Source organism: Rutilus rutilus, assembly GCF_951802725.1.
Source record: "Rutilus rutilus genome assembly, chromosome: 4".
Taxonomy (NCBI): Eukaryota; Metazoa; Chordata; class Actinopteri; order Cypriniformes; family Leuciscidae; genus Rutilus; species Rutilus rutilus.
The window spans coordinates 16,347,147-16,374,208 of NC_140212.1; the positions used below are offsets into that span (position 1 = coordinate 16,347,147).

At 37.7% G+C, this 27,062-nt stretch overlaps 1 protein-coding gene across 1 annotated transcript in view; it reads right to left on the reverse strand.

The window, feature by feature from the left end:
• The window catches only part of pawr (PRKC, apoptosis, WT1, regulator), a 66,400-nt gene extending 47,629 nt beyond the window's left edge, over nucleotides 1-18,771 (reverse strand). The window contains exon 1 of the mRNA XM_084408290.1: nucleotides 17,987-18,771. Within this exon, the coding sequence (XP_084264416.1) occupies nucleotides 17,987-18,466 (480 nt within the window). The 5' untranslated portion in view covers nucleotides 18,467-18,771. The remainder of the gene's footprint in view (nucleotides 1-17,986) is intronic.
• Between the last annotated feature and the right edge of the window lie 8,291 nt (nucleotides 18,772-27,062).

Consider the following 27,062-nt stretch of genomic DNA (forward strand, 5'->3'; position numbering starts at 1 on the left):
TTTCCCAAAATAAAGAATCTACACCCATTATTGACATTTTCACATTTTCACCAAGTCTGCCACACAATAGCATGTCAAATGTGTTTTTCAAAAATACTGTGTACTAGGGTTGTGAAACGATTAATCACATCCAAAATAAACGTTTGTGTTTACATAATATATGTGTGTATACTGTGTATAATTATTTTGTATAAATACACATACATGCATGTATATTTAAGAAAAAATTGTTATTTATATATAAATATACATACAGTAGGCCTACATGCAAATATTTCTTAAATGTATGTGTATTTATATACAGTGCTATGCATAAGTTTAGACACCCATACTAAAGTAGACTAAAAAGAGGAATAAAAAAATCATCTTTTGGAAACTGAACTTAATGCCTTAATTAAAAAAATTAGGAAAAATCCAACCTTTAAGGACACCAATTTTCTTTGTGAATGAATAATGTATCGTAAATAAATAAATGTCCTTCCTTAAAATACAGGGTGCATAAGTTTGGACACCCCTATGTTAAATTCCCATAGAGGCAGGCAGATTTTTATTTTTAAAGGCCAGTTACTTCATGGATCCAGGATACTATGCATCCTGATAAAGTTCCCTTGGCCTTTGGAATTAAAATAGCCCCACATCATCACATAGCCTTCACCATACCTAGAGATTGGCATGGTTTTATTCCAGTTAGCCTAATAGCTAGTTTGATTTGCATTGAGAGATGATCTTATGGAAAGTACCCCATGCCAATCTCTAGGTATGGTGAAGGCTATGTGATGATGTGGGGCTATTTTAATTCCAAAGGCCAAGGGAACTTTATCAGGATGCATAGTATCCTAAACCATTTTTTTTTTTAAATACTTAAAAATAAAAATCTGCCTGCCTCTATGGGAATTTAACATAGGGGTGTCCAAACTTATGCACCCTGTATTTTAAGGAAGAACATTTATTTATTTACGATACATTATTCATTCACAAAGAAAATTGGTGTCCTTAAAGGTTGGATTTTTCCTAATTTTTTTAATTAAGGCATTGAGTTCAATTTCCAAAATATGATTTTTTATTCCTCTTTTTAGTCAACTTTAGCATGGGTGTCTAAACTTATGCATAGCACTGTATACAAAATAATTATACACAGTACACACACATACTGTATATTATGTAAACACAAACTTTTATTTTGGATGCAATTAATTGCAATTAATCGTTTCACAGCCCTACTTTGTACCATTAATGTATTTCAAATGAATGATTGACACCCAGGTACACAACAGTACAAATGTATTAATCAACAGGGTGCAACAGAGCAATGCACTATAAACATTTTGTCAAATAAACAAGCCACCTAGGAACACAAAAGTGAGACAACTTTTTAATGTTCTGTCAAACAGGAAAACAACAGTACCAAGTATTTTATAATTTGTTGACAACTAATTGTGTGTATGTAACCATGCTAGTATACATGACAATGAGCAATGGGATATTTGAACATCAAATGCACATTACACAACTTCTTCAGCTGAACAATAGTAGTGTAACACTAACGATACACTCATGTCACAATTTGCTACAATACACAATACTAAACTCTATACGATACTACTATACTTTTAAAGGCAAGATATATGTTTTTTATTATTATTATTATTACTTATATGGTAAAAGGTTTACAAAATGTACTGTTGATTAAAAGCTAAGGGGGAAACACAGGGCAATGGTGACACCAGAATAGAAATATTCATGATTCTTAAACTGAAGATACAGAATTATGTTAGACACACATGCTTACACTCTATCACTGACTACATATAGGCTATTTAAATAAAAAAAAATTATTGAATATTGAATCATCATATATTTAAATAGAGAGGATGAATGGAAATCTTATAGGCTGGAAATGACAGTGAGAAAATGACAAAAATAAAAAATTTGGGTGAACTATACCTTCTAAACACAGTAAGCTGAGTCTTGGATAAAAGTAACTATATTCGCAATTAATTAATATCGTCACGTTTTTATATTCAGGTATATCGATATAACAATATATTGTTACACCCCTAGTGAACAATGCAGAGGCCAACTGTCATCTGATTTATGTCAGAAGTCACTCCTGACACAGAGTACGAAGTGTGGTAGCGGAGGAAAAATACTGATGTGTGCATGGGGATTGGGAGAAAGAAATTCTATTCTGTAAAATATAAATATCTCAACATAAAAGTTACTAAAAAATATATTTTTAGGTAATTTATATTTGTATTAATCATGTCACATCATGCTACAACAGCTTGGGGCGGTCTACACTAAATGTGTCAAACCAAAACTGCCAAAATGTCTGTTGTCAGAAGTAGCACAAGCATGTGAAGTACGTCAGAAATAGAACAGTGCATTAGTTTACTGTCAGAGTTGCACTGCACCACTTCTAGTGTAGACAGTATCACACTGATTACAATGGGCTCTATTCGTTTCCGTCGTGTCACACTGCTCACGTCCAGTGTAGACAGTGTTAATCATCTATGGAACGATCAAAAATAAAGGGTTTAAGGCGCAAAGTTGGATTGGATATTCTCAATGTTTTTCAATTGTAGGTGGAAACAACAACCTTCCTTTTGCCTGCTGCGACAAATGCAACAAGGTGAGGTTTGAAGCATCATGTGTGGGGGGGGGGCATATACTTATGGGAGAGAGACTGAAAATAGGCATAAATCTGTGCATGCTTTTATAGATGGAAGCGAGACAAAATGTGAAATTTTCAGGTGAGAGCAGGACAAAAAAATATATAAACGTTTTTACAGGAGCAGACGGTAGCAAGAGAGGATGGGACTAAAGGCGCCGATGTACTCACAACAAAGTTCGTTTTCGTTTTTTTCTTTGGGGTAAAAAGTTGTTCTAAATATTTTAGCAGCCATATACTGTTAGCAAACATTCAACACCGCCCACACTCCTGAAAGCGACAGTTAGATGAATATGTAAATATGTGCTGCGCGCTTTCTTCTCTCAATAACAAAATAAACACCACAAAATTGAGAAAACAGCAAATATTTTTTCTTATTAGAATCTGATCAAAGCAAAGTGGATATGCTTGCGCAAGCTCTGCAATTCAGCACTCTAGTAAAGTCACATCACGTCACTCAAGCAGCTGTACCGTATTAAAGAAGAAAAACAATGTCAGTGTCTCATTTTATCAGAAGCACAACTTCATTTTCTACTATAAAGCGACTCTCTAGTCTAGTGCGTTCGTATTTTTGCCCGCGGACGTCTGACCTCGACGGACTCAACAGAAGAAATTACCAGAGAACAGTTCCACGTGAAAGGCGGCGAAGCCTCAGCGAACACCTATTTCGTAATCGCCACGGACCAATGGCAGTTCAAAGGTGTTTACCAGCCGGAGCAAACTTTTCCGGAAAGTTCGCTTTGGCAAGCCGTTTTGAACTTCTGAAAAGAACACAAAAGAACTTTGTTTGACATGATTTTGTTCGAAATGACATATCAGTTCGTCCTTCGGTTTGGCTTGAAGTACATCAGGGCCTTTAATCATCCATACCGTGCAGACCTCTAGTGTTTATTGCAGGCTGAAACTGAGCTACAGCCATACTATCTACATATGGTAGTCCAAGAAATGGGCAATTTCAGTCTGATTATATGGTTTGGTACAGTTGAAATAAGACTTTTAAATTGCATGTATAAACAGTATTCTGTCTATTCTGTCCTCACATCAGAAGCAATTTAGAAAAGCACACTTGTACTCTTCAGGTTTCTACTAAGTATTATAGCAGACAGGGGGTTAAAGTCCTCTGGTCAACTAGTAAAACCTGCTGTAGGATGATGCGCCATGCGTGAATAGAGGACTCTGTAAAAGTGTTTTTCCTCGAAAAAATCTAGCATGTGGCAAACAGGTTGTGCTACACTCAATGTTCTCATTTTAGAGATTCAAAACGAGGATAATGTAGAACCTCTCCACGTCTGTCAGTAGAGTTAGCATCAACGTACAGAGAAAAAAAGTCGGACAATACACCTGCATACCAGGCAAGCCAAAGAGCATTCCACGTGCTTTCTCAGATTTAGGCCAGTGTTAATCAGCGGTTTGGGCTGGGACCGTTGGAGCATGCTTGGCCCTCCCCACCGAGGGCCTCTGTGTATGGAGCCCATTGTGTTCCAACATTAACAGACACAGAAGCATGAGTCACCTTCAAATCGTGTCTGGGTATTAGCAACCCCATCCAATCAGAACGCTGGGAGAGGTGAAGACCGAGCACCTCCACGGCAATGTGCGCAATGCAACTCCTCGTCGGCATGGTAACGCTCAGAGGGGCATACCTGAGGTGAAGCCTAACTGCGGTCTCATGGACGGGATTCTGCGTGTCTCTTAATGCGCGTCTAGCAAAAATGCAGCTGGTCTTCCTTTGGTTGCAGTGGGTAATTAACGCCCACTGGTTACATTAACGTGCTCACATTTGTATCCTAGTTAAGCACACTCCCAGGCTATCATTGGCCAACAACTTCTTTGTGCTTACCAAACCTTAAAAAAGATGACAGAAAACAGTCAAAACATAATTATGAATGAATCACACGCAAGGCGCATAATTATTTTCCAGTCAGATTGTTGGCAATAGCTAGAAGAAAGTTAAAACAAAGGTATTAGCAAATCTCTGTTATAACATTAGCCATTGCTATCATAATAAACAGAGACTGGTAATGTAAATAGGCCCAAGTCATCTCTCCAGTAATAAAACATCTAATTTTTCCATTAGCAGATAAACTAAAGACAGTAACTTCATTAGAGGAAGTATATAAGGTCATCTGGCTAGCATCTGACACAAAAGTAAATAGTGAGAGTGAATGTAATATTGCTGTTGTCTGTCGCATACCCTGAAGTCTGTTGCTTTAGTTGTCATTGGCTCTTTCCCAGTTGAGGGGATAAATGTCTGGGTCTCTCATTCTCTGTTCTCCTCTCTCATTTGGACATAAACCACATAGCCAGTCTGTGTTTACTAGACAGTTTCACTGTTCCAAAACATAGTGAATTGCCTACTGCTTACATAGGCAGATGCCTTCAAAGGTACTAACCTAACTATCATGAAACTTGTAATTGACCATTTTGCAACACTACATAAGAGTAACACAGAAGTGGCTCAAAATTGATTTCAATAGAGTCTGACTTTAGCATGTTGCTAAGATAAATAGAAAGTATTTAGCACATACACAAATATTACAATGAACAAAACGGTAAAATTTACTTTCAATTACTACAGTTTTGTTCAATGACACTTTCAGTATTGAACTTACATTTATTTTTTCACTGAGCTTGTCACAGTGAAACATGCATTCTTCGTAGGATGATCACTAGGTTTTGGAAAAGGTGTTACATTTTTAAAGGCACAATGCAATGGAAGCACATCCAAGTGAAACAGATTATCAAAAAATAAAAAAAATAATGTAGCGTGGCGGAGACTCGGTTCAATCCAGTCGTTGTTGACTGAACAGAGGCAGGTTTCCATTTCAAGCCGACTTTAAGCAGCAACGACAAACTAACTGGTCTACAGATAACCATATGTAGGCATGTTTGGTTCTCATTGGGGGTGAAACAAGAACGGTGACAGAGAATTTGAAAGACTACAACAATTAGGATAAGCAGACAAGAATAAACAGTTTGTCTGAATGTTAAACAAGTCCAAACTCCAACAGCAGAGTCAACAAAGAGAGGTTAAGGAGAGGAGGATGGGGAGAAAAATGAAAAGCTGAAAGAAGAATGCAAAAGAAAGCCTTCAGGATCAATACGGACATAATGAAAATTCAAGATGAATATCCAGGGTTGTGTGATGGTTATGGATCAGTTAGATCCTGACTTTCACTACAGGAAGGACAGAGTACTTGACAAAAAAATAAAAATAAGCTACTTATTAAAAAAAATCAACTGTGAATAAAAGCTGGAAATTCAAAACCACTGAAGGCCTATTGTCCAAGATGGAAATATCAGGCAAAGATCAATAGACTTAAAGTTTAAAGGGAGGTTGGAGTTACAGTAGAAAAGAAAATGAAAAGGGAGGAAAAGGGGAATTTCCAAAATTTAATCTAATTGTTAGGCCTAATTATCAAGCAGGATACAAAACTCTCTCTCTCTGGGTAACAACAACAATCTGGAATATCAAACCTGTCAATCATCAGAGCAACATGACAATCAAATGTAGATCACTCACTGCATATCTGACTCAGTGATCCCAATTAATGATAGTTCATTCAAATAAAAGGACACTCAAAATTATAACACAATAACCCACAAATTAGCCTTGCCTACAGTTGCCTACTCAGTTTGAAACAGACCAAACCCAGAGCCTGCAATGATTTGACTTTGAACAGATTGCTGAACAATAACAGTTGTCATTTTGTTGGCATGATTTTTCAGGTACCATCATCAACATGTAGAATTCATACTGATGGTGAATACTACCATGGAATGAAGCAAGTTCAACTGAGATGTTGTCCAGGCCCCAAGACAGTTGAGTATGCATTTTTTAAGAGGGTCTAGAAAGAAACAACTTAAAGGTAAAGGTACACTGTGTAGTTTTTTTAAGTATTTTATTAGCTAAAATCAATGTCTTTATTCATAAATATGTCCTCATTGGTGTAAAATTACCTCTGCCAATGATCTGACTTATCCTCGTAAGCGAAGAATTTCTTATCTTTATTTACATTGGACGGGTAAGTCCAAAGAGGCTTCCATGTCATTCCGCCATTTTGAAAAACGTTTTCGTTCAGAGCCAGCGTCACGTGACTGAAACCAGCTGAAACGGACAAGGAGAGTGAGAGGCGCTTGTCACTGCCCCGGCAAATTTGAAAGGCTGCACTGCACGGTACTTCACAATGCAGGATCATACTTATATGCCAAGCCACAGGAGAAGGAATCCTCGTCGCCAAAAAAGCAAAAAATAATACTTTAAAAGGAAACGTGACCGGCGAATTCAAAAACCGAGGGTAAATATCGGGATAGCTTTTCCCAGGTGGAAAGAGCTAATGAAGGAGAAAGACTTTGAAGTTGCCTGCTTTCTTCTCGACAGGTAAGTCAATGTTATGGTCTAAATGACAAGCTTTCTTTTCATTGCTTGGTTGTGTAATTCATTATATAGGCAGCATAACAGTAGAACATGTATAGTTAAACTCGATGAAGTGCTATTGGAAGACATGTTGTCATAGCTTATTGGTACATAACGGCTACCGTAGTTGCAACACGCATTTGAAAAAGCGAGGCACTAGAGGGCACTATTTTTTTGAATGCAAAATATAATTTCACCGCTAGATGGGAGAAATTCCTACACAGTGTACCTTTAATATGACATTTTAGAGAGATAAAGATGTAGGGAATTGGAAATGAATTGGATCATGAAAAAGAGACGTTATATAGCAGGACTGCACCAAGTGGTTGAAATTTAAAAGGCACTGGTGATGTACACCAATGGAGTACTAAATTGGAGATTTAAACAAAAAAAATGTGCCTCAAAATGTATAAAGACAAACTTTTTCCTTGAAATAACAAGAACCATGGAATTGCACAAGAGAACAGAAACACGTACAAAAAAATCGAAATGGGGTCTTTCTGATTTCATGAGGACTTCATAAGTAGGCCTACCACAAACGTCAAATAAATTTTAGTTTTGATAATGCATTGCCTAGGTAAGGACTTCATCACACTGTCAACACAATCCTGCAGGCAAGAAGTTACCTGTCACTTACGACCATAAACAGTCAGTGCTCAGCCCCGGGCGTGTGAACATCATAAACATTCCTGCACCTGATGCCACAGCTGTTTGGTTGACAACATGCCGTTTCTAAAACATCATTTTTAATCTGCAATATAAATGTAATCACTGATATTCCAGCCAATGACGTAAAGCTGCCACATTACCCTAAACGCATCCCCTGCTGCAAAGGAAAACGAATGGTTGGTATTTGCTCTGCTCCTGTTTGTTATCTTTGGAACCTTCTCTGACTCGCGCTTCTGGAAGGCCTGAAGATTAGCAGGTGTTGACTAGGGATCTGACCCCCTAACCTCTCACGTCAACTATGGTCTAGAGGTTAAAAGGCAAGGCCCATACAAGGCCACAAAACAAGACCTTGTGGGCGTCAAGGTGAAAGGCATATTCAAGCAGTTGCCCAATCACACAGTGAGGTCTGATAAAGGTGAATGCCACAAGCACAGAAAAATACCCACACCAGCTGAAGAACAATTCACATGAGTGAGTTGAGAAATAGCCAAGCAAGCAGAACCAAGGCCAAGAGCAGGACATTAAGAGAACATTGATGCTGCCTTCATGTCTTATGGTAAATTAGTTTGTATGATAATTCCTTAGTCAGAAATTGGACATTGGTATTTATAACTAAGAAAACTTTGAGATCATTTTGATACCCGATTTTTCGAGTTGGGCGGGCCATAAACATTCTGGAGGAGAGAACCATTGCTGTAGTGACTGTGAAGTTTTATTTGTTTATCCCATAACATCTTCATTGCTCTCTTGCCATTACAGTTATGTATATTTATGAATATATATAACAACTTGATGCAATATTGTGTGTATTTTCCACAGTGAAAAAAAATTGCATTTATTTGATCGAAATTCCGGAATCATCAGCAAGCTGACAGACCCTATAGATAGTGAGGTGAATGTTTACAATGGCGTGGGTAACGTTTGTGTGGTTACCAATAAATAGGATGCTACATTTTATTCAAAATCCACTGGACATTTTGGCTTTAATAACATTCCCCCCCCAAGAAAATATGCAAGAATGAAGGCAGCATGAGGATGGGGTACTCCAGGACTACTTTGATGGTCATGCAAAATTCATTCCAAGAAAAGTACAGGTTCATCCTCCAAAGGATATCCCTGTGGAAACTAAACTGTTGGGTTTTTTTTTTTTCTAGACAAATTTTGGTCAGAGATAAATCCATGGGCTTTCAGTGGCACGTTTTTATTTGATGTTCAGAGTTTTGCCGGTTACATTCCAAAGCATCTCTGCTATTCGTTTTTTGATGTGTCCATGGATACTCCTCCTCTGAGCAGATCCCTGGGGATTCTATTTGACTTTGAGGTACATTGAGGTACGAGAGAAGTTGTGGACTTTTGCTCAAACAAATCATAACAGTTAACAAGCAGAGTCAAGACACAAATGCGACTTTAATGAAGGAAAATCAACTTAAATCCTTAATCAAGTTCAGGAATGCATAAACTGATGAAAGGTCATGTTTCTTGATTGCTCTGCACATTTCTACATTATTCAAGGCTGTTACTCAGTAATGTGACTCAAAACAAGAACACGGATAAACGTTAAGTTTAATTTTAATGCCCCACTAGCATTCAGGTGTCATAGCTTGGCAACAATGCAAACATTTATTTGAGATCAAAGTCTGAGGTGTAACCATAGAGATGTGGCATGAAACAGCATACTGGAGAGCCTTGGGTACTGACAAAAATATGAAAGAAACTTGGAATGGTGCATGTCTTTGCAAAACTCTGTGCACTGTGTTTTGGGAACCCAATGAATTGATATGCAATTGCTAGGGTGTTTTAAGCAGATTTTAGTGTGTTGCTATGCAGTTGCTTGAGTGTTTTGGGTGGTTTCTAGGGTGCAACACTATCATTGTGCAAGAAATAAAACAATAATTAAAAATATGTTTTTGCATATCATTAAAGGATGCTTAAACATATTGGTCGTAATAACACACACACACACACACACACACACATCGCTCTAAACAGCACATAATTCCTCAACAATCCTCATTTGAAATATCATATTTCTCCATAGCAGTGTGGGACGTGTTGCATACCAAAGTTTACCAATAATAGTTCGGTTTTGCCTTTGAGGACACTGCATGAATACTAAAAGCACTTATCAAAAGATAGGAAATATACTCTAATAATGACTCCACTTTACATTGTTTTCTTTGTTTGTGCCTTTTGCTTCTATAATAAACAAGTATCTTGCATCGTGAAACTGATTTGAGATCTTGAAATACCAACCTATCAGCATGCTTTACACCACATGACATAAAGAGAAAACAGACACAGTGAGAGCTGAGAAATAGAGGGAAAGGATCATAGGATGAAAGTAAAAAAGAAAGAAAGCAAAAAGCGAGCAGGTTTGTCTTGTTGTGCAATGGTGAATGTAAGTAGACAGGCTAATGCCTAATCACGCAGAGTGGCCTGGTTTTACAATTGACTCATACCGAGCGCCCTGCTGAAAGGAATGTTCACAAACAACTAATGGCCAAATCCACTCTGTTTTATAATCATTGTTTCTGCTCACACACAATCAAAGCTAACAGCCAGTCGTGTAAATAATCATTGTGTGACAAAATGTGAGCCGATATCATTAAAAACACGCTGGCATCTCTCTCCAAGGGTTCTGCACTTTTTTGTAAAATACACAAATAAAACTTTCCACATTGCTTACTGGCCAATGTGTTTGCGATCCCTGCTGAATATGAATGACAAAATTAAAGTGTTACAGTTAGCCTACTCCCCAGCACTGTATAAGTAGCTACTAACCTAACTAGTTTTTCAGTAGCCTGACAGTATAGCCTAGCTCAGCTGTTTTCAAAATAGTCCAGCTATTTCCAGAAACAAGCATCTTTTTCCAAAGCATTGCAGTGTAGTGTGACATGTCAAATGTGCATTGTAATCAAACACACTCTCCATGTACTATGTAACATTGCCAAATTCAATTCATTGATTTGAATTGCTTCATTCGATTAAAAAAAATGACTAAACAATTATGGTTATATTTAGTTGTATTTAGTGTAAATTGATCTTTGTAAAAAAAGATTAGTTCTGTCAACCTGAGATCCCTATACTAGAGCTGTCAAATTGATTAATCATGATTGTGTATATGTTTGTACAATGTTTGTATAATATGCGTATATATATATATATATATATATATATATATATATATATATATATATACACACACATATGTCTGAGTTTACGTATACTATATATAGATACAAATACTTGTGTGTGTGTATACATATATATATATTAGCCTATATACTGTAATGTGATTAATGGTGATTAATCAATTTGACAGCACTATCCAATATATTTATATTTAACATTTTTGTCATTATTTATATTATCTAACAATAAATATAAAGCACAGTACACTACCATCCAAAATATTTTATGTTTTTCAAAGATGTCACTTAAGCCCATAAAATACAGTAAAACAACAACACTGACATTATGGCATAATATTACAACTTAAAAATAATTGTTTTCTATTTGAATATCTTTTAAAATTTTGAATTTTCAGCATCATTAAGTCTTCAGTGTCACAAGATCCTTCTGAAATCATTCTAATATGCTGATTTGCTGCTCATAAAAACCTTATTATCAATGTTGAAAACAGCTGCTTGACATTTGTGTGGAAAGAAACCATGACACTTTTTTTTTAGGATTCTTCGATCAACTGAAAGTTTTGCCCCCTTTAATGTATTTGGCTACTTTTTGTTAGAAGCTTGAAGCATAGCTAACTGCTATATAAAACCCAATTATGCACGACCTGACATGACAAGATTTGAACATGAACATTTTCAACATAATTTAAGTTAATTAATTAGTGTCTTCTCATCCATATTAGATAATTAGTAAACTTGAAGAGCAGTACTTCAGTCCAATCACACTTCAGTGTGGACAGGACTTCCTAGTGCAACACTGAAGAAGAAGAAACCAACCAACCAACCAACAAAATGTCCCTGATGGGAGGGGGGAGGGGGGAGGGGGGGGGGCTTATCTCAGTAGAGGTTATACAACTAACTATTTCCTCTTTTGAACTCTGTCCACTGATACCAAAGGCTTCAAATATTGAACCAAGAAGCAACCGATCTTGAACACAGACATATTAGATAAGAGTGGGGCCACACAGAGGGACTAGGGTCATTTAGTCCATTATCTATGTGTTGGCTGGTGCACGTTAATAAGTGACGACTCAGTCTGGAGCAATGCGTCACTGTGACGCTGACAAATCTCTGAGATATTTCTCAAGCAAACAAAAAGACAAAATCTAAACACACAACGTGGAAGGGGCTATTTATAGTTCATACATGCACACTATCTACACCAATGAGGAAGAGTGATGAACGCACGACTGTCACAATCAACCGGCTACCTAATTCATGTGCACACACCGTGACCGTTCTGTTTCTAAGAGATGAATCCAAACGCAAAAGGTGGCGCTGTCCTCTTATTGGCACCATTACCACATGCGACTGAATTGATTGTGGCTCGTAACTGTGGAAAATGACAATGCCAGTCATGCATCATAAACAAGGAAGAGCAAAAATTCTGAACTGAAAGTGAGTCCGTCTGACTCTGCGTCACGCTTGAAAAGACCGGACAGCCAAATAAGACAGAGCAGAATGTAATCTGAGGAGATTGGTGACCGTTCAGAGGGCCAGTACAGGGAGTCTTGGTCTCAACGGATTCCAGCTCTTCGATTATGTGTGCTGATTTGGTCCGACAGTTAAATGGACATAGTACATAATCCTTTGACTGTTAAGCAGTACATTAATGGGCTGACATCTAAGGGATCTTCCCAGAGCCTATGGCTCGTAGCAGGACCCTGAGTGTAAAGTGAGACCCTACCCTACTTTGTTTTATCAAAACTTTCAAGTTTTCAAATTTTCCCTTCCAGTTCTCATAATTCCCACTTAAAGACATTACTACGGTGGCTCAGTATGTGCACAACACAACAAAATTTAAAAAGCAAACAAGATCACAACACAACGAAATTAAGCCACAACACTATGAAATAAATCTGCAACACATCGGAAATGCTTCCGACCACTAGAGGGCTCTCGGAGCGCGATAAAGTTAGTTTTCCATGCCACTGTTCTATAGAGTCAGCAGTCTAAAAAAAATATATCAACACCATGATTAGTTTTAACAGTATGTAGCTAACCATATCAACATTTCTTAATTCAAAATCACCTACGTGCATTATAGCTACATATTTATACTCTAGAATGCTTTGACGCGCTACTACCACAGCGCATCCATAAGGGAGCGTCTGCCAATTCCTCAAAGTTGTTCAAACTAATTAAAATTACTTTTAACATTCAAAAAACAGACATGTAAAAAAAAAAAAGCTTGATTGTATTGCTAAGACTCACTTACTACAGGTGACTTTTTTTCAATACCTCCCTTCATGTATTTACAGTAAACAATTCTAGGAAATTTCTGTAATATAATATAAGTTTTTTTAATAATTTTTTTTTATCATGTTTCAAAGGCTGTAGTTCCTAGTAACAAGACTAGCTTACTACAGGTGAAATTGTAGCTCCTTGTATGCACAGTACACAATTTGTTTTTTATAAAAAAAATTTAAAATAAAAAAACCCATAAGGCCTACTCTAATTCACCTTAGAATTTTTTTTTTTCCTGTCCCAAAGCTTGTGGCAGGTTCCTAGTGACCAGACTGACTTATTACAGGTGAAATTGTGCCAATACCTTCATGTAATTCTGCAATTCACCAAATGCTTTTTCAAATATAATTTATCAAATTATATTATAATAAATTATACGTTTTAACCACTTGGTGGAATTGCCAGAAGTTCCCTTAGGGATCATGCGCTTTGGAAGCGGGTCAAAGCATTCTCAAGTATAAATATACGCAGCTGTAATTCATGTAGGTGATTTTGAAGTAATATTTTATGTCGATATACAATGGTTACATAGTGTTAAAACTAATTGTGGTGTTGATATATTTTTTAGACTGCTGACTCTATAGAACAGTGGCATGGAAAACTAACTTTATCGCGCTTCGAGAGCCCTCTAGTGGTCGGGAGCATTTCCGCTGTGTTGCGGCTTTATTTCGACGTGTTGTGGCTTTATTTCGTTGTGTTGTACATTGTCCGTTGTGTTGTGGATTCATTTCGTTGTGAATTCTTTTCTTTGTGTTGTGAACTTATGTTTGCTTTTTAAATTTTGTTGTGTTGTGCACTACTGGGCCACTGTACATTACACCCTTGGAGGAGGACTCAGGAATGCAGTGTAGTCTCTACCACAAATATCAGCAGTAACAAAAAAAAGCAGGAATTTCCTTTGTTGAAAGGATTAGCAGAAATACTCCACTATGCTTGGTATATATCCTGGAATGTTCTAAAAACAAAAGCAGAAAGAGTGAAGGACCAAGCTAAAAACTAGTTCCTTACCTTGCTTACCCATGACTGAATCTCAGAAGTATTTGTAGTGTTGATGTGACCTTGTTTGGAAAAATGAGTGACAGTAAAACATGCCGCCCCATGCTTGTTTAGGCGGCAATGTCTCATTCCAGGCAGTGGACCATTGCCAACAAAGGCAAATATAAGCTGTTAAACCAAATTGTTATGTTTGACATTATACAACGACAGTTAACCAAGGTGCCTATCTTTTGACATTTAACAACAGGTCATCGACCACTAACAAATAAGTAGATCAACAACCGCAGGTTTAAAACTCAAGAGAACCACAAGTTGTGAAAGAAAATTGTGCTCTAACAGAAGTATTTCAATTTCATCTAGCCTTGATTTGCTTGTACGAGAACCTCGCTTGGTTAACCAGACCCTACGGATCACTAGAAGCAGAAGATAAGGAACGTTAAGGACTGTTTTTCATCCACTTGACTGCTGCCAGAGCCAAACATTTGCCAGTTAGTCCAGGTTTCCTGTTCAAATGGCAGATATACAGCAAGTTCCCCAAAGGCCTCACAATGTAAACACTTGGTATGATCTCTTTCAACGTTGCCATATCTAGTCCAGCTTAAGGTGTTCAGAGGTGAAAAATGACTCATTGCCACTAGCAACTCCTTCAGCAAGTAACGATCATAAATATGTATTTCTCAGGGGTGAATTCCATTCAATTGGGACACAATATTAAATGATCCCCCGACTGATGGTCAATATAATCCAGGTTCATTTCCAGTTCTCCTGCACAAAATCCAGCATAAAGAGTTTCCATAGCCCATAAAGAAGAGATTGTCATTGTTTATGCTGGATTTGGAATTTGAAATGGAAAACCGCCAAGAAGAAGACCGGACACGGAGGCTTTTATCTACAAACAGGTCGTGAGGAGTTTGAGACTCGGCCAGATGTCAAACAATAGCATTCGCGTTTATTAGAGCTGCGCTGGCCCCAAACACACCGAAATTAAAACAAACTTCTCAGTTACCCCAGCAAAACACACGTAGCAAAAGAACATTTATCAAATGTTCTGGCTGATGATATGAACTTTCAGATCTGTAATACTACACAAACATGTTATGGATTAAAGTTACAGTCGGATATACACGGCTGAATCCGCTTCAAGGTGTCTGCGAAGGATTGCTCATGAATTACTTGGAGCCGGAGTTCCAGGCAGCCTTTATACGGGTTAACGGCCCCCCATAACAATGACAGTGGGAAACAAAGTTTAGGTTTCAGGGAGAGAGCTGGGAGGCTCCACAAGTGTCTGATAACTCACAGCAAGCTGCTAAATGCACACGGTCGAACAATGAGCCCTATCAATTTGAAGCCACGGCAGGAAGTACAGGGAAACAACCTCCAGAAAATCCTGCATATCTTTTCTCTGAAAAGCTGTTCAGGGAAGAATCGCAAGTGCATTTTCACGAAACTAAGCAGACACTGGACATGCTTGATACGTCCAAGAGGTGTGAGACATATGGTTGGACACCATACCAAGCATAAATAATAGTTTCAGGTGATGGGACTCCGGTCGAATGGGTTTAGACAGCTTGTCATGGCCATTAACTGCCTTCACACTTACACACTAGATAAAGCGCTCAAACTGCATGACATGCTCCCTCGCTTATGCTCACTTCAACCCCAGAGAATAAAAAGAAAGTGTAAAAATGATCAATAATTTACCCAGCCTCACACACATTCTTGCAGTAACAACCCCAGCAAGACCATGGTGCATGAGTGTGTATACTTTAAACACTCATCTCTCAAATACACCCTAACATTAAGTCTTGGCCTGTGCCCACTTCCCAAACTACTTTACCTTGGCACAGTGCAAGAGGCTAATGACAGGATGTCTTCAGCCAAAGCAGACATACTGGTCAGCCTCCAACAGTAACTATCCGCGGGGCAGTGGAGCTGGGTGGTATGCAGACATTCGCAGCTCTAGTATATGTACACCAATGGCACAATGCGGCTAACAAGCCCTTTGCTTATGTGTGGGAATGTGATGGATTGAAAGGGGAGAAACTTATGAGACAGTTGGCATGTTTTGGAGGAATTGTTATGGTGAACTGATCAGATGACGAAGTGTCTTAAACTAGAGGAACAGCCGTACCATGTTCTCCCTACATTGCATGATGTAGAATGTTACTCCGCAACCCACAGAATCATGAAATGGAGGAAATTATGTATAATATGATCTCAATCTGTTAGTAATCAGACTCGTTGGCTTCTAGTCTTGATTTATGCGAGTGTTGCTTAGAGGAGAACATGTATTGAGTTGATATTTCACATACATTACACAAGGCAGACGGACAAGCTAAGCGATGGAGCGACATTTAACGATGGATTTTAGATTACAGCTAAGTTAACTTGGCTAGAGCTGTGTCTATATAAGGAAATGTGGTTGCAAAAATGCCAGTTTTGGACAGATGGACCAACAGATCACTTACAAAAATCATTACACATGTTTTTGGAGGATGATAAAAGTAAAGTAGTTCACTCAAAGTTTTCTAGTCACATGGTATGGCTAGGATAAGTTCTACATAGCAACACATAGTAACAAGGGATTTTTGTACAGTGGTACCATGGTAAACACTGTACTTGTCTCCTTTAACATATTTAGGATACTGTCCTAGTAAATATGGGTGACAGTTCACTTACAGTCAGAAATGTATGCTGTATTACTGGGTTTTTTTTTTTTTTTAAATGGTGCCAAAGGCAACACCATGTTTTTTGGAAACTAGCATGACGGTAATACTAGGGTTTTCTTTGAAGTACATGTAAATACACAGCATATTGATGTAAATCTTTCAGTATCGTGGACAAGTAACCATTACAGTGGTTTTATGGGCATGGGTCCATGATAATAATATATTTTTATTTTTTTTACTTAATTTGCAAAACCTGTCTAACATGATGTCTACATAAATAAATGCCAACTTAATAAAAATAAACCAACAGATCACTTACAAAAAAGTATGATGGTATTGCCACCTTTTTCGCACAATGGTAAAAAAAAAATTATGCTTTTCTAATTTAGTTACAAAACATATTTAGGATACTATTTATAAATATGGTTGCAACTCAGTATATGGGCCAAAAGATCACTTACACAAAAATACCATGGTATGGTGGCACTTTTACCACTTAATATGTTTTTTTGACAGTGCCATTGATAATTTCATGGGGTTTCTTTAAAACTAGCAGGGTACTAGTGTAACACCATAGTATTCTTTAAAGTACACATGGCATATTAATATGGCAATCCTTCAGTATCATGGTATACATCAAAGTATCATGGCCAAGTAACCATTACCCTGGTTTTATGGAAATTATACCATGGTAATACCATGTATTTAAACTTAATCAGCTAAAAAGCTGGCTACATGAATAAATGTGGTTGCAACTTGCAACAATGCCAACCAAAAGATCACTTGCAAAAAGGAACCATGGTATTGCTGCCTTTCTGGTAACTTACCATGGTAAAAAAAAAAAAAAAAAAAAAACATGCTTGTCTAGTTTAGTTGCAAAACAAATAGGATACTGTCTATGGTTGCAACTCCAATATGGTTTTATAACATTGGTGCCATGGTAATATCATGTTTTTAATACTAAATTTGCATGCTGTCTACATACATAAATGTGGTTGAAATAAAGCCAACTCAGTAGAAGTACCATGGCATTATCATGTGAAGTATACTTGTAGTAGGCCTACCCTCTGATACCATATTGCTGCTGCTACCTGGAAGAAATGATTAACTTTAAAAGTGAACTCACCTCAGTGGACGGTATGCTGACAACACCTGTTGATCTCCTCTTCTCTCTTAACTTCCTTTTCTCGATCTGTCCTTTGCCCTTTCTGGCGCTGGGTCCAGAACTCTTCTTCTCTTTGCTCTTGCTGTGTGTGGGACTCTCCTTATCGCTGTCATCCACACCAGCGGGGCTCGAGCTCTCCGCCTGCGGGACTGCGCTCACTTTCTCCGGCGTCTTCTTCAAGCTGCCCCCGGGGGGCTCGGGTGACTTTGCCTCGTCCTCCGGCCGCTTCAAAGCGGATAAAGAGGAGGACCGGGCCACCGGATAGGACGGAGGGGAGACGCAGTTGACCGAGCTGCCGTTGTTGTTTAACTCAGTAACGTTAGTTCTCCCGGTGGCGGCGGCGATATCTCCAAGCATCTTTGCTCTCATCTTCTCGCGCTTTGCTTTCCATTCCTCCAGAAAGTCCGTTGCGCTGGTAGATTTAAATCCTCCCGTTGCCATGATTTCCTTTTGAGAATGTCTCGTGCGACCCAAATCACTTTGTAAACACACTATACAAATATTGCTGTTCAGATCCGCCACATTCCTCAGAAGTGTTTAGAGATTGTTTTAAAATAAGTGTACTTTTAAAGTTGACCCAAACTGTGATGAACTCACTTTAAAACATTCAAAAACTGTCAAGTAAGTGCTGTCTCTTAAGAAAGTACCCGGTAAAGCTCACCTGCGCGCGCATGCACATTCGTCAGAAGTTCAGGTGGACTGATCGTTGGAACGAACTGGATTAGTTACAGCACGCGCACTCCAGCGCTGAGTCCTGCCCCTCTCCCGAAGAGTTTCCGAGCAGTCACGAAAATGACCGGAAATAGCCGAAGGGAAATGAAAGGGACTTGACATTACTATTGGCACATTTAGCATTCGTTTTCATATTTTTAATTTACTTCAATACAAATATTCAACTAGTAGGGTAAGATGAATTTTTTTCTTTTGGATGAATGGCTATGCTATTTTTACTTTTCTCTCTTAATCTGAATATCAGCATTTGTTTAATTTAGTCAGTTTAAATGATCTAATTGTGTGTCTCTGGAAAATAGTGATTATATTATGTTGAATATTTGTTAATGAGGGATGTGTAGAGACATTATTGTTTTTTGATTTGTGCATGGAGTAAAAAAGATAGAATCAGACCTTTGGGGTAAGATGGCCCCCTCAGAATTTTTTATTTAATACTTTTTGATATTCATGGGTTTATTGTTCAATAATTCAGAATTAGATGCATTTCAGGCACGCATTTGGTTTACATTAAAATGAACTGAGTAAAATAATTCAATTTGATTTCAAATCGTTGTTGTTATGACATATCGTAATTTAAATTATGGACAATTAAATATGCAAATAGTCAAAGTCAAAGAATAAAATTCCCTTTCAGATGAATCTCTTTTACTGGTATTCTGCAAAACACTAAATTGACACAACACAATTTTGAATAGAATAGTTGATTTAGTCTTTTACATGAATGACATTTAAAATATATATTAATAAGAATGATATCAAAAGTAATTTATACATTTTGTACAATTTTACCTGCAGGGCTTCTTGCCCTATAGGGGGCCAACATACCATAGTAGTGCTATGACAAGTAATTTGGCAAAAGTTTTTATTCCCTTTAATATCACATTGAATGCACATTGTTATTGGGGGGGCATCTTTTTTCCCCCCTATTTCCTATTAAAGACAGAAAGACAGATGTTGTTCTGCGTGTAATGATGAGAAACACTGGTTGGTGATGAGAATGGCCTGTTCTCTCCACACAGGTCCCGAGAGAGCATGAGTCACTGTTCTACAGAGCTCGAGTGTTTGTGACCTGAAGACTCTCAGAGATGAAGGAACTCAATGTCTTAGATAACAGAGGTGCACATAGTCATCTCTGCATACAGCCTGTCTATCATCAAATTGTTCATTAAACTGGCATATCATAATTTTCGACACATACTTATACATCAGTCTAACATTGCCACTAAGTGGATACTGCTGTTCAAAATGAATGCATTATGATAGTAAAGAAATAAAAACAAAAACCATTCCTTGTTCTTGTGTAATGTTGTGAGGGGGGGGCATGTTGTGTAACATTTTTAAGCTATTGTCTTGTTTATTTTTTAGGGACTCTATCATGTCCCTAGTTAGTTCCTGTCATCTTTATTTGCATGAAACATGGAAGTATGAGAAGCTTATTGTATTCTCTGTTCATAAAGGGAAAAATTTGCATCATCCATACAATGGCGTTAAAAAGTTTGAGGTCAGGTCAAAAGTGACAGTAAAGACATTTATATGGTTACAAATGCTGTTGAACTTTCTATTCATCAAAGAATCCTGAAAAAAATTATCATTCTAGAATATATATATATATTTATATATATACAGTATATATACACTCACCTAAAGGATTATTAGGAACACCTGTTCAATTTCTCATTAATGCAATTATCTAATCCACCAATCACATGGCAGTTGCTTCAATGCATTTAGGGGTGTGGTCCTGGTCAAGACAATCTCCTGAACTCCAAACTGAATGTCAGAATGGGAAAGTGATTTAAGCAATTTTGAGCGTGGCATGGTTGTTGGTGCCAGACGGGCCGGTCTGAGTATTTCACAATCTGGGATTTCACGCACAACCATTTCTAGGGTTTACAAAGAATGGTGTGAAAAGGGAAAAACATCCAGTATGCGGCAGTCCTGTGGGCGAAAATGCCTTGTTGATGCTAGAGGTCAGAGGAGAATGGGCCGACTGATTCAAGCTGATAGAAGAGCAACTTTGACTGAAATAACCACTCGTTACAACCGAGGTATGCAGCAAAGCATTTGTGAAGCCACAACACGCACAACCTTGAGGCGGATGGGCTACAACAGCAGAAGACCCCACCGGGTACCACTCATCTCCACTACAAATAGGAAAAAGAGGCTACAATTTGCACGAGCTCACCAAAATTGGACAGTTGAAGACTGGAAAAATGTTGCCTGGTCTGATGAGTCTCGATTTCTGTTGAGACATTCAGATGGTAGAGTCAGAATTTGGCGTAAACAGAATGAGAACATGGATCCATCATGCCTTGTTACCACTGTGCAGGCTGGTGGTGGTGGTGTAATGGTGTGGGGGATGTTTTCTTGGCACACTTTAGGCCCCTTAGTGCCAATTGGGCATCGTTTAAATGCCACGGCCTACCTGAGCATTGTTTCTGACCATGTCCATCCCTTTATGACCACCATGTACCCATCCTCTGATGGCTACTTCCAGCAGGATAATGCACCATGTCACAAAGCTCGAATCATTTCAAATTGGTTTCTTGAACATGACAATGAGTTCACTGTACTAAAATGGCCCCCACAGTCACCAGATCTCAACCCAATAGAGCATCTTTGGGATGTGGTGGAACGGGAGCTTCGTGCCCTGGATGTGCATCCCACAAATTTCCATCAACTGCAAGATGCTATCCTATCAATATGGGCCAACATTTCTAAAGAATACTTTCAGCACCTTGTTGAATCAATGCCACGTAGAATTAAGGCAGTTCTGAAGGCGAAAGGGGGTCAAACACAGTATTAGTATGGTGTTCCTAATAATCCTTTAGGTGAGTGTATATATTGTTTCTTGAGTAGCAAATCAGCATTATTTCTGAATGATCATGTGACACTGAAGACTAATGATGCTGAAAATTCAGCTTTGCCATCACAGGAATAAATTACATTTTAAAATATATTAAAATAGAAAACATTTTAAATTGTAACAATATTTCACAATATTACTGTTTTACTTTATTTGATAGTAAGAGACATAAAAAAAACAACTCTATTTTGTGACCCAACTGTGGAAAGTCCCTAAGACATTCTTTTGAGTCCTTAAGTAATGCATTCCATCAGGGTTTAGGTATACTCTCCACGGGCCATATTTACGAGAACTCAAGACTAAAGTCAGTCGTTGTTTATTTTTGCAGAAAATGACTTGATGAGTAAGCTGTGCTGAGTCACTATACACTTACATCTTATATACTAAAACGTCACTGAGTAAAAACCAAGGAATTTTGTCCTTGAATTTGCAAAGAATTCTTTTAAAACAGCTGGTGAATGTTTTAGTTCTCTGAAGGTTTACGTAGAGATTTTATGGCTGAATTACTCCTAAAGCCAACAGAGCCATAGAAAATAGCTTTTCATTTAAGATCTTTCTTTTCTGTGCACACTGACAGAGATAATTGGGAGAAATCTGTAGGGGAAACAATAAGGCGCCTGGTCTATAAATAGCCTGTGATGTACAGGTCCCGCTAATGCATTTTTAGAATGTTTCTGTGTGCTTTGGGGAAACTCAAATCACTCGCAGCACAAACACTCATCTGTCACTCACTCTCCTTTTAAGAAAGTTCCACTTGGCATACCTAAAATGCATTTTGTAAAGGAGCAGATAAGTGGAGAGTTACTCCCACTTTGAGAATTAAATTTAGTTTGCTTTCTTATCAGTCAAGGTCTTTTTTAAAAAGCTGTCTGATATGTTTGCTTCACTGCGGGCGAGAATGTGCCGTCTATCTGAAAGAGCCCTTTTAGGAGATACTGAAGTCACACCTTCAGTGACGATCTTTCAACTGACTCATCCCTAAATGGATCCCGCAGTGAAAAGAAAAAATTAGAAATGAGAACTGGTTCATTGTCAATTGTACCATATTTGTGATACTTTTAACCCATTTATTCCATTATTTTAGACTAGAAATAATGACTTTGCTGTCTGTGAAACATCAGAATGACAGACATTTTTCTGTGCCCTGACATGAGTTCATTTCAATTTCAACTGAAAATCACACAGGATTAATATAACAGTGAAAAGTTATACGCTTACAGAAATCTGCTGTTACTTCAGGGTGATTTTTTCACATTTCTTGTATTTCTGCCTTGTTGTAAATGGAACCACAACTGCCATTAATGGAATTATTGAGGTCAATTATGGAAACAAGACTTCATATAGTTGAGCTCTGTTGCATTACAGTTAATACTAATAGAAAAAAAAGATTTAAGTTAAAAAATAAATGATTCTTGGTTTGATATTTTGTTATATACTTCTAATAGTGTCCGAATTCATGTTGAGGCCACTGTATGTCGTTTTTTAATATGAAAAAACGAACAAAGCATGAGATTATTTGCATCAGTGTATATTGTTGGACATTGACCAATCACACAATAAATGTTGCTTGTACTGCAGAGTCGCATGATACAGTTAATTCGAAACAGCATTTTTATGATTCTTTTACAGTTTTTTATAATAATAAAAATAGATTTTGAGGTAATATCTGTACCTTTAAATAATAATTTGTCACATCGCACTATTAAAAAAGGTGAAAACCCTCCGAGTTTAACTACTCAGTTTCAACTTAATTGCTTAATGTAAATGTTACAGTGTAAAAATAAGTTGCTGCCTTAAATTTTTAAGTACAATCAACTTGTACATGAAAGGAATGTCCTTTCAACTTAAATTACTTTAAACTGACTTAAAAAAACGAGTTGAATCTTGTATAACTTATTTTTAAAAAAATCAAATTGCTTAACTTATTTTGATAAGTTAAAGCAATGTAAAAACATGTCATAATTTATTGATCATATCATTTTATACAGTGTAGCTTTTTTATAGTTCATTGTCTTAATGATCATTGCAACTTCTGGTCATTGTGAGTCCCAACAACCTTGAAATCATTACAAAGCACAGGCCAGGCCAATGGCCATAACTTCCCCTGTCGGTCCTATAAAAGTGGACCATAACCATGCCATCTGTGCGCTGCCATCTGCTGAGATGGGTGAGGGATGACAAAATGGGTCATTACAATTGTTCCGTGTGCCACCCATATTTAACCGGTCAGGGGTGCGTTTCCCGAAGCCAACGATGGTCACAAGTTCCGTCATTACCAGTTGAACCGAACTTGCGACCTAATGCTGCTTTTGGGAAACGCACCCCAGGTTCATTTCTATGAGTTCAGTTGAGTTAGCAGCACTAGGAGTAACTTTATGTCCCCAAACATCTTAGATGTCCCTTAATTGGTATGTTAAACTATTGTCAGCATGGTTGAATGGAGGCATGGGAATGATTTCACCAGCTGTAGTTTATTTACTTATGAACTGAAATGATTAAACGCTTCAGGCAAAACAATAACCGTCATCTTGCACAATACGAAACTCCACCAACTAGTGACATGTAAGTCATCTTCACCTGCTTGTGTTTCTGAAGAAAGACATTTAATGTCACAATCAGAACTTGGCAGTGCAAATGAAGAATTCAGTTTCAGTATTTGTGGCATAATGTTGATTACCACACACACACACAAATAAAAAATAAATCTGTGAAATTGTAAAGTTTGTTAAAAGCACTTATTAATTCTGTAAAAAAAAGTATGTATTAGTTTAGTTATGAATTTGTTCCTGTCATTTTTACCATCTTTTAGGATTTTAGGTTGTACTGTCATGGCAACACAGAAAATGTATACACTAAAAGTAATAGTCAAATCATATTGTCATGCATTTGTTTTTGTGTATTGAAGTAGCAAGTATTTTAACATTTACAGACTTGCCCCGTTTACTTCCATTGTAAGTGCCTCCCTTTTTTAAAGGAGGGACAAGTCTTGTTATTTTAGTAGCTAGTAATCAACATTATTCTGTGTTGCCTCATAGACTTCTCATAGACTCATAGACATCACTACTAAAATGATAAGACTTGCCCCGTTTATTTCCATTGTAAGTGCCTCCCTTTTTTAAAGGAGGGACAGGTCTCATTATTTTAGCAGTAATCAACATTACGCCTCTAATGTTCCTTTACAGGAATGTTCATGCTGTATTTCCCGCAGAAAATAATTTTGCAATGTAATTTTGCACTTTTACAATTTAAGTCTATGAGGCAACACATTGCACAGGGATGACATTAAAATACTCCGTTTCGATAGTATGGCTGCAAGAGAAAGACATTCTGAACGGTTTAAAGCACTGATGTTAATTCTGTACAAAATAGTTTTATTTTGAGCTGTAGCGGGCGTACACGGTGCGATTTTTGCTGTTTTTACGAGCTCGCAGATGATTTTTTTCACTCGGGAGAAATCGAGTGGAATCGGTGATGCTCGCATGGTCGCGGCTCGCAGCGTGTGGAGAGGAATTATACGAGCCGAGCCGAGCCCGTTACGAGCACCTCCCGACCTCCCGATAATTTTTAAACATGTTTAAAAAATTCGGGGAGTCGGCCCGATTTTCACAAGTTTTTATGTTGAAAGGAATACTGTTCTCTGCTTTTCAACAAATCACTTGCACACACATTTCTGTCATTTTTCTATCTGAAACTTTGCCTGCATGCAATACATTGACAGTGTCTGTGTTTAGCGCGGAAGCTCACGTGATTGCTCCCGGATAAAATTCGTGCAGGACAGTCGTGCCGTGTAGCCTACCAGCTGCTTTGACGCGATTATCAGTTAAACTGACTCGCAACGTGTGCAATATCTCACGACCTCCCGAGTGTCCGAACTCGCACCGTGTATGCGAATACACGCATAAATGGTTCTTTAAGGCACATGAACTTTGTCTATCATCTGGTTGTGAATGGATTTTCTCTGTTAACAGTTCCTTTTGGCTATCCCTCCGAAGTTACAAGGTTAAATGTTACATGGTCATGACAGAGGAGTTTAACGATGGCCCAGACAAAGTAAGTGAGGGATTCACACTAGCCTAGTTTACACATATTATGTTTAAGATAAGTGGCGATACTTTCAAAACACTGTGTATTGTAAAGGTGTCATGAACTGAGAAATCAATTTTTCCTTGGTCTATTATTGACATATGAGGGCATTGTATTAATAAATATCTTGTAAGTTTCAGAACTCAAAGCTTCCTCGTAGTCCAAAAACAGCTTTAATTGAAACCGAGCTCCCAAAACGTCTCGTTTCGGATTTTGTCACATTATGATGCGACAAAAGACCACGTCTACAGAAGCTCAATGTCTACTTCTCATCATTGCTTCTTTAGCCCCGCCCACAGATTCGTGCGTATGATGTAGTAGTAAGTACGAGAGAGATGAACACAGGAAAAAATCATAAAGATTCCTCTGAGGATTACAAGACGTTTTTTAGAGCCAAAACAGTCTTTCCATTGCCTCAGTGATTATAACATTAGGAAGTGTGAATGAACTTTAGGGTAGAGTGGGGGAAAACGCCCCCCTTAAGGAAAATGTGACATTACAGTGAAACAAAACATAAATGTGACTAGAATTGCCATCCCGGTTTTGAGTGACTATGGCAGGAGTTATTCACCAAATATTAAAATTGCTCAGCCTTCATAATTAATTAGTATTTTCACTGAAAATATTTTTGTACAAAGGGGGCGTTTTGCCCCAGCGGTGGGGTAAAACGCCCCCCAAGGTGGGGTAAAATGCCCCCTTTCTTACCAACCAGTTTGCTTCATAGATCAACAGCAAAATTAACAGACAATAGTTTTTAATCTCTAAAGGTAAAAGGCAAGTAATGTATCAACATGTATATATATTAATATTTATTTCAGCAATGTTCAAAATAGGCAAAATTAACTACCTTCCATCAGTGAGCTAACTGTGCTAGCAAGCTAGCTAGTTAATGCTCACTTGAGGTAATTTTTTCATGTTTTGTTCAAATAATTTGATTTTACCACCTAGTTATACTGCATTAAGTGTAAAACAAAGGATTTGATAGACAGAAATATTTTATTATAGTAATTATGATAGAGAAACTATGCCCCCAGGGGGGGGCGTTTTACCCCTCAGCGTAGGGGGCGTTTTACCCCACAAGCTATGAGTTTTTAAAAAAATGTTTAATTTTTTAAATATAATTATATTCCTTATAAATAATATATGATCTCAAACTACAGACTTCACTATTCATCTATCATACATCACTGCGATATCCTGCAGAACAATATTCTCTTAAAACACTTATTTACTAATATCTGAAAATTATAGCATTTACCCTGTAATCCTCTTCTCTTCAAATGTGTCGCTGGTGTCAGCTTCTCCATAGAGATTTGTATATCCCCGTTATCAACGTAGTGCATAGCAACAGTAAAA